At 45.8% G+C, this 9,262-nt stretch overlaps 1 protein-coding gene across 1 annotated transcript in view; it reads right to left on the bottom strand.

Moving 5' to 3' along the window:
* Window positions 1-9,262, bottom strand: part of mtmr11 (myotubularin related protein 11) — a 43,654-nt gene that overhangs the window by 19,217 nt on the left and 15,175 nt on the right. The window contains exons 3-9 of the mRNA XM_008281113.1: window positions 7,869-8,005; window positions 7,243-7,312; window positions 6,759-6,898; window positions 6,393-6,468; window positions 3,010-3,157; window positions 2,550-2,637; window positions 1,876-2,007 (exon numbers count right to left, since the gene is read on the bottom strand). Coding sequence (XP_008279335.1) covers window positions 1,876-2,007; window positions 2,550-2,637; window positions 3,010-3,157; window positions 6,393-6,468; window positions 6,759-6,898; window positions 7,243-7,312; window positions 7,869-8,005 — 791 coding nt within the window. The remainder of the gene's footprint in view (window positions 1-1,875; window positions 2,008-2,549; window positions 2,638-3,009; window positions 3,158-6,392; window positions 6,469-6,758; window positions 6,899-7,242; window positions 7,313-7,868; window positions 8,006-9,262) is intronic.

The following is a 9,262-nucleotide window of genomic DNA, read 5'->3' as shown; positions in this document are numbered from 1 at the left end:
TGTTCATCTGTAATAAAGGCCTTTTCAGCACATATAAGTTGTTTGATTTTATTGGCCAGCTCCCACAGTTATTTTGGTGCTGATGTCTATGTTGTTCAGTATGAAACACAAAAACTGTCAGCAGCACATGTAGCAGAGCACGTGTCACTGCTGGGGAGGTAGTGGTGCTGAGTCAAGCAGTGTCTTCATGGTAGGTTGCTAACTAGTTACCGTTAATTTTCCCTGCTCCATATAACTTTAACATGTTGAATGTGCAGTCGTGACTCGATGACCCGACACTAAATGTAAAACCTTCTTCTATGTCGGATATCAAGGCTGTGGGATTGTCCAGACGGAGGTCCAGATACGAGGAGGGCTTGATGCTGGAAGGCTCATTAGTTGTTCATTATTGTTCATAGTTGTTATAATAACTAGTAGGGCTGGTCCCAGTAGAACTTTCTGCTCTCTGGATGTTCAGGCCCAGTTAATGATGAACATCAGAACATTCTGTGTGGTCGGGGGACACTTCCACCCCGGGGCAGCGCTCTGACGGGGTGGAAGTGTCCAGAACACACAGGCAGTACTTGGCTGCTGATGCTAGTTTAGTTAGCGCTCACACTTCTGTTTCCTCCATCAGTTTGTTTTTCCTAAAAATCTGTCGGACAGCAAGGTTTTCGGATTGTTAAAGGTCGGATTATCGAGTCACAACTGGACATGTTTCTGCACAGATATGTACAGCTCCTCTCCATGGCTGCTCCAGAGGGTCTCCAGGATTTGTGAAGGCCTTGGTGAGCGGCCTTCTCCTCCTGGTTTGTGCCCTGGTCATAAACTAACCTTCAGAGCAGCCGAATGGTTTGATCCCACTCTGTGGGAGGGATCAAAGCTCTGATCTAAAACATGTGCAGTTGAAAAGTGTGACTGTTATTTCTGAGCTGGAGTTTGTTTTACGTGTCTTTCGTCCCCCAGTTGTTTTGTGGGTTAGATTTTTCCGTCTTTTGTTGACATACTTAATTTAACAGTGTGTGATGTTGTGTCTGTCTGGTCAAGTCTCCTTCAAATAAAGAGGTTCCTGGTTGACTCCAGAGGAAGTACACTGGCTGATATATTCATATAAGAACTGTTGTCAGCATCCACAACGACCTTTAAGTCAAATGTTTGTGAGCAGCTGATCTCTTCTCTCAGACATAAAACATTTAAGTCAGATTGGATGTCTTAGAGCAGCAGGTCCCACGTCTACAGACTGTAGCTCCCTTTCAAAGTCTGTATTTGTCTCGGCACCCTGAGACAACCAACATCACATAAATGACCACGATGTGGGAGATCTGGGAGCCCCTCGGCAGGCTGCAATACTCCACCAGAGCAAAATAACAGTTTGAGTTGGGAGGAGCAGTAAAGTATTGATTAGTGCAGCATGTGTGTGTGGTTCTGACTTCAAGCTGAATGAGGCAGCTCTTAAACTGTCACAACTTGTAATATTTAGCTGGCGGCCTACTGCTATATTCATTTATTTCCTGTGTTCAGACAGCTTTTAAACATGTGAGTGCATCTTCTCTGATTGAAATAGACTCTAGTGTAAAAAAGGCACTTTATTTGCAGGAAGGGGTTTATGGTTGACAGCTGAGTGACCCGTAGCAGAAGTTTAACTGAAGCTACCAGTTTGATAAATGGAAAGGGAAAATTCTCCTGGTCTGCAAACGAAAAGACTGAAGTGTGTTGATGCCACGTTCCTGCTCATAGAGTCCTGATTTAGACTAAGCATTAGTTCTACATGAGACAAGTTGTCCCTACAGAGGCTTTAAAGCCAAACAGCCACCCTGTTATTACTGTACTGGGAGCCACGCTTTGTCTGGTGGAAGCTGCGCCCTGCACTCAGGACTGACGTATGGCTGGTCACACACATGCACCAGCATCCAGGAGAAAGCATCCAACGTGTTCACACCTGATGTCGTCCTTCTCGTGGTAGATGTTGTTCTGGAAACTGGCCATGCGCAGCAGATCGCTGCCTCTGGGATGTCGCCAGCACCAGCGCTGCAACAAAAAGCACCAAGTCTGTAACAACACACAGTCCCCAAAGGCTGCATCTGCATTCATCTGTAGTTAGTGTGGCAGGAATGTTAATAAGCAGCTCGTAGAAGATCGCTCATCATAACACATCATGCTCGCTGAGGTCAGGGAAGGCTTGTCTGAAGAGTTTCTACCTTTTGATCTTCTCTCAAGCAGCAACAAGAGCTTTGGCTGTAAACACATTTTTCTAAAGGCAAGAACACGGAGTCAAAGCTCTTCTGAACTCTTTGTGGTTTGTTCTGACAGCAAGGTCAGCTCTGGATTTGAAAACATGCTTTGATCTATTGCCAGAAAAGCCGGCGAAGGACTTCCTCAAGCAGCTCGCGGTAGAGAAAACGCCTTCACGTGTTTGTTTCTACGGAACAAATGCAGGAATAAGAACTCTGAACGTAGTTGTATGGGAGTGAGGCCTCCTCCTTTCAACACATGAGCTGATGAATCAGTGTGACGGTCAGCAGTGTGAACAGAGTCGTGACTTGAACCAGACCAATGCTAAGAGCACTCACAGGGATGCGTCCTTCGTTGAAGTGGGCGAAGCTTTTCTTCAGTTCTGTGTCTAGAACCTTCTGTGGAACCACGATGAACCTGGACAGGCTGAGAGAACCAGAAACAACACTCAGTTCTGCTGACACCATGTACACAGGATGGATGGACTGTTATGTATGAGACACATGAACCAGTTTGAAGGCCTCTACTACACATGCTCAGTGGAGTCTCTGCGTCTCTTACAGGACTTCATCCTCGGCTTTGTGTATCTTTGTGTTTGTAAAAGAGTGCTTTCAAAGCTCTCTCCTGTCAAGGACGTACAGGCCGATGTGTTCACACGCTGCTGGATGAGCTTGTTCTGTATCTGCAGTCAGTAGTAACGCTGAGGAGGTGATGGACCAGCAAACCCTGATCTAAAAACACCAGATGTGGTTTTTAAATATCACAGCTTCACACATTCGGTTGTTCCTGTGAATGTACCTGGTGGACATCTCGAAGCGGTCGTTCACGGAGCTGACTCTCCAGCTCATGGCTCCACACCGCTCCAGCTCCTGCTCCCAGTCTGAGGCGGACTCAAACCAGTTCATGTGGGTGTCTCGGTGACGGTTGCTTAGAAACTGCTTCATTTCTGGAGGAGGAAAGTGATTCAAACACTTCAGCTGAGATTTCTATCCTGTGCAAAAATGCTGTGATGCTTGTGACAGCAGAACTTCTCTAGTTCTGTTCTACAAACTCTGCATCTATGCAGGAACTGAGCTGTGGTCCTGAGAATCAGAGAGTTAATTCAGCTGCATGCCCGTGAATAGAGCCCTGGCTGCTGCAGATTGTTTATTTCTGTTATTTTTAGCAGAATGATGCAGACTTTCTTCTCCAGCTTCTCTGTTTCATATCACTGGTCACTGAAGAGGTTCGTGTGTTGGACAAACCAGTCATTCTAATATATGGGATGCCAGATTTAATAAGCTTGTAATACGAGTTTCACTTATTTTCTTTATATTTTACAGCTGCAGCCATTCAAACAGAATGAGAAACGACTGGGCGCCGGCTGTCCAGTAGGCAGCCGACCTTCAGACGCTTTTTATCAGCTCTGAGCTCGACTGAAATCGCTTTGAAGGGCGATAAAGAAAAACACGCTCCCAACAATCTCAAGGTCTTTGCACCACTATGTTCATAAATGACTGCCACGTCGTCTCAGGGTTTGGTGTAGCGTTCGTGGCTTCCTGTGAGGCTGACCACACACCGGACACACTTGACCCCTGGGCTAGAGTTGAACTGCAGGTCATCCAGCGACTTGTCTCACGGGGGGGCCTGCATTATTTATCCAAGAGCTGACAATAATGAGCAGCCTGGTCAGCCTAGCGTAGCTGTAGCATAGCATAATATAGCGTACAGACAGGCTCACGTGTCCCTGTGTGGGTTAGGGTTAGGCTTAGGGAACACATAGCGGCTTGCTGTGTGTTCCTGCTGAGAGCTGCTGCTCTGTGAGGGATGTGTGTTCTGTGGCCTGAACTGAGGAGACTCCTCCTCTCCTATAGTTTAAATATACATTTATGTTGGAGGTTTAATCAAACCGAGTCTTTCGATCACTGTCGAGCCCTGAAACTTTTGGTGAGTCTCTGTTTGAAGCCGCTGAGAGATTCCTTCACATCTGGCTTTGGTTTCAGAGACACTGGCTTCATTGCGTCATCACAGAGGAGAACGTTTCAGATCTTGCCAGCCAGAGAGGATGTGAGCTTTATATGTCATTATGGTCGGCACAGACACCAGCATGTTTCCAGCTTCACATTCCTCCCCAGTAACATGACATTCAGATGCTGTGGCAGAAGGCAGAGACAGACGGAAACAAAAGCAGATGGCACGGAGCTGAAGACACGGATAAACGACAGTCTGATCACGGTTCTGGGTACGTCCCGTCTCTGGAGCAGGAACGGAACCAGAACACGATAGAGACAGCAAAGGAGGAAACTTTGAAGGCTTTGAAAGCAGCACATTACTGACGCCTTCCTGCTCTGACTCACGTGGGCATTTGCTTCTCACTTCAACGGAGCTGTTACTTCCGTGAATATTCATTTGAGGTAAAATATGCACAGAAAGAAGTGAATGACAGGCGGATAAACAGTGGAGATGGTTGTCTGTCAGTGGTTTTCATGATCATCCCTACAGACCGTTTGGTTTCAGAGGGATCTATATCAGGGCTGCACCATACGTCAGCTCCACATCACAATGTGCTGTTTGATATCAAACAGTGGGACAGTCCTCATTCCTCACGCCTGATCTACACGGACGTCTGTCTGATGGAACATAGTTTACTCCAGTTTAATAGTTGAGGGGTTACTTCAAACCTTGTTCACAAAAGACAGAGTTTGCTGACAGAAGCTCTACATGAGCAGGACGGAGAGAAACGCTGAAAAGGGAGATTTGGTTGAAAAACACACAACATGTGGAAATATTTCAGCTGCAGACAGGATGACAAGCACCGTCTTGGTAATCACACTAATTATTTGACCATTTAAATAAGCGGATTTACGACGAGGGCCACGCCTGATGTAAATGTCATTCAAAGATAAACTGCTGTGGATGCCGTTGCTGGAGACAGATCACATGAGCAACAGTTTAATTATGTTCCATTTAAATCACCCTGATTGTTCTGGAAAGATCGATGTTTCCAGAATAAAGTTGTTTATGTCATCCAGTGAAGATTTCTGTTTTTTTTAATTTCACAGAAAAACACAACATTGCCGTGTGTGTGTGTGTGTGTGTGTGTGTGTGTGTGTGTGTGTGTGTGTGTGTGTGTGTGTGTGTGTGTGTCGCCCTCATTTCTGTTGTTTAGTTTATGAACACACTGCGTACCTGCCTACATTCTACACTGTGGTGTATGAAGACTGGTGCGTCTACATCCAGACACACCTTTGTGATTAAACATAAGACACAACCTGTGATCTTTCAGTCCAGTGACGATGTTCCAGAACCAGCCTTTAGGTACCAAGTCAACACCAAACGTGTGAAAATGTGAATATACGTGTTTTTTATGGTTCTGAAAGTACCGCAGAGGAATGTGATTTCTCTAGATGGCATCGGCAAGCTTAAAGTCTTAAAGATAAGTTAGAATGATCACAAGCCAAACAAAACGCTGAAAAGGAGGAAACACCTCAGACACATCCTGGCAGTTTAAAGACAGACACACGGATCTGCTCACAGGATCATTTTATATTCATAGACGTCCTGAAATGTCTGAAGTGCGACAGCTGCATCTGCTGTAGTGATGCTGTGCAGACAGATGTGCTCACGAGGCTAACTTAGCTTGTTTAGCTCACGTCACAGGGTGCTACGCAGCCTCTGTGGTTTTTCTAATGGTCTTTTCACAACATCACCAAGAAGAGCACACAGAAAATATGACGAGTCACATCTAAGTCCTCACAAGGAGAGCTGCTGAGAGAGTTTCATAAGACAGTGATGGTAGCTGAAGGCTACATCCCACTGTGTTTAGAAAGCCAAAACGGTTTCATGTCTTTATTACAGCTACCTTTTCATTATTTGCATTCTATGTTTGTACACCAGGCAGCCGGACATGGCAGCAGAGTCGACTCTTTTATTATTTATTTGGTTTAAAATAACACTATTATGTAAAAGCTCCATCCCAGGTTTGGTTTGTTTGTTTGTTTTAAATAGAAAATTCGATGTTGTAATACAGTTTACACCATATATAGTGAAAAATGGCATCAAAATTTGCAAAAGTCCAGTGGTACAGGGACAAAATGATAGAAATGGAAAAACATGAGCTACAATAAAGTGTCCTTCTAGATCCCTGAGGAGCCCAACGGCCACAGGAAGGCCACGGCTGGTGTATACATCGATCCACTCACCTACACTCCCCAGGGCAGCGTTCTGGAAAGATAAGACGGACCCAGATTTGGCGGTCTTGGCGATGGTGTAGGTTATCTGAGGAGGGAAACCACAGTGAGCCCATCAACATGACAAAGGTCATCAGCTTTCAACACAGAGGCCGTTCAGTGTGAGACCAGCTCCTCCACGCAGACCGCTGATGCCTGTATGACGGTAACCAGAGCCTCAGATCCAAGGCACACAAACAATGAAGATGCACCTGTATGCTAATCCTCCCCAAACGTAACACACACACCTCTCAGAGCAGAACTGTCTGTGAACGGCTGCTTCTGCAGGATCTGGACTCACAGCCAACCCAGTCACACGTCTGCTGAACACGGACTCACCTCGATGACCTGTGCGTCCGGGGTGAGGCGGTCAAACAGAAAGCAGATGACCCGCATGTCCCTGCAGTAAAGCACCAGCTCCTCTGGGGTGAACTTGAGCGAGGAGCTGGGGGTCACCAGCTTGGTCCTGTTCGGCCCCACTGCAGCATAAAGGCATAAATATTAAACAGACCAATGGGTGAGGAGCCCAAGAGGTCAAGAGTGTTCATGTTTAAATCCACCTGCTTATTGTGAAAGACAATCATTTGTTCCTGCTTCTACTCTTCTGAGCCAGTTTAGCACAAACATAAAGATGAGTGTAAAGCTGAGGTCCTGGAGCCTCTACTGTGACCGCAACATGAACATAAACGGTCATAACAGAGATTTGTCTGAGCCTGGTATTGGATATTTAAAAGCCACACTAGTCAATCAGTGCCTATTAAAGCATAAATTAAACACCTTTTACTGATCCTGAGGTACAACGAGGCCATGAGGCCTGACTTACCGACGACGACCTTCTCTATAGACGCCAAGGCCACGTCATGGTCTCCCAGGAGCACCGGGTCTGCGTTGTCCTGTTCCAGTAAAGATCGTGGAGACAAAACAAACAAACATGAGGTTTCTATAGTCAGACGACACAAACAGACATTAGTCCTGTTTGAAGGGAATGAACACCAGTAAAGACCAGTGTGCTTCATGTGGTTCTGTCCTTCACACAGACGATGACACCACCATACTGTCAGCATCAGGGCTGCAGTCATATCAGTAGTCTGAGGATTAGTCCGGTACCGTTGGCACCATGAGGACCAGAGCTGTGAACCCGCCCAGCCTCCTGCAGCCTGTGTTTTCAGAAACCAAATGAACATGGGCAGCTTGTTTTATAACTTCAGCAGAGAAGAATAAAATGATGTAACACACTGCAAACACGAGCTTTACATGTTAGGATGCATTGAAGCTGTTGAGGCCAGAAGACCGAGCACGCTCAGTGCGCTGCAGCTCACAACCTGCAGATTCTTTTATCTCTGCGACCAACAGATTCACTGAAGAGGGTTCAGCTTCAGATGAACAAGGTTTTCTTTGGTTGACTGCAGCCCTGGTGAGTGCTTAAATCAGAGCAGGTAAGGGACTCACATCCGGTTTGGGACTGTCCTGGGGCACAAAGGCCACTCTGAAGTGGGTACAGAAGAGAGTCCCGGACAGCCAGCCTCTGCCTTCCCTGGCCGTCAGCTTCTTCCTCACCATCACGGCTCTCTGAAGCACACACTCACCTGGAGGGACAGAGGGGAGGGATTAGAGGGCGGAGCTCTGGTGACATACGTCCAGGAAGAGCTTTAGTTTCTGACACTGAACCTTTGGACCACTTGTGTAGGTGGTGAGGACACAACAGGAAGTGTACAGACAGAGCAGCAGCAGTGTGACTGTGGGAGTGGGTGGAACAACATCCTCCAACAAACGCTGCGTCCTTGAATTGTTACAGGCCTGCAGCCAGCCGGGCCGGGAGGAGCAGAGGAACCACCGGGCCGGGGGGAGCAGAGGAACCACCGGGCCGGTTTGTACACACGGTAAAAACATCTACAAGAAATGTTCTGTATGTTTGAAATACACTAAATATCACAACAAATACCCATCATTTATCTGTAAACCTCCAACTCAGCATTTCTAACCTTAACTTTAAATGTTTGCAATTTTACAAATAATTTCTGTTTATGTAGATTAAAGTGTTAAATACTGTGAATATATATTTCTAAAATCAGATACAATTAGTGACAATTAACAGAAGGTATCAGTGCTGTGGCTTCATTCATCTGCACATATAAATGATGAACGTGTGTTTTCATCAGCGTACAGCTGAAGTCACACAAAATACGGTTTTTATCAGTTATATTATGTTTATACACAAACACATACAAATGATCATTCTTGGTATTATTATTATTTGTATTTCTGTAGTTTCTCCACATGTACACATTGATCTATTATCATCGATAATAAACAGCTTTATTTGACTTTTCTGTGTCCCTGCTCATTAACAGTTCAGCCCTAATTAAACTCCAGGTATGCCTCAGAATAAGTAAAGCATGGTTCTACCACTGAGGAACCTCAGAAATGTGATGTACGAACATATGATTGTGCAGGAAAGGCAGCGACACTCAGAGCTGACAGTGGATCAGTCAGTAAAGAGCAGGAGGTGGTGATTCAGACACTGAGAAACCTGTAAAGACAACTTAAAACGACATCTCTGTGGCTTTTTATAAATATCTATGGAAAAACACACAGAACAGCATCTCAGGAAACAATCAGCTCTGCTTGTATGTGAAACGCTAGAACATGTGCAGGACGTTCTCAGTAAGAGACGACTCCCAGTTCCTGGTAGAGAGGAACGCTGAAGAAGCTCTGAAATTCCAGGACCAAGCTTCCAAAAACAAACCTTTTCACCCAAAATAATCTTTTACACACACACACGCATGCACGCACGCGCGCGTACGTACATACACACACACGCACGCACGCACGCACGCGCGCGC

The sequence above is a fragment of the Stegastes partitus genome, unplaced genomic scaffold, assembly GCF_000690725.1.
Source record: "Stegastes partitus isolate 25-593 unplaced genomic scaffold, Stegastes_partitus-1.0.2 Scaffold222, whole genome shotgun sequence".
Lineage (NCBI taxonomy): Eukaryota > Metazoa > Chordata > Actinopteri > Pomacentridae > Stegastes > Stegastes partitus.
This window is presented reverse-complemented; position numbering and strand designations above follow the sequence as displayed.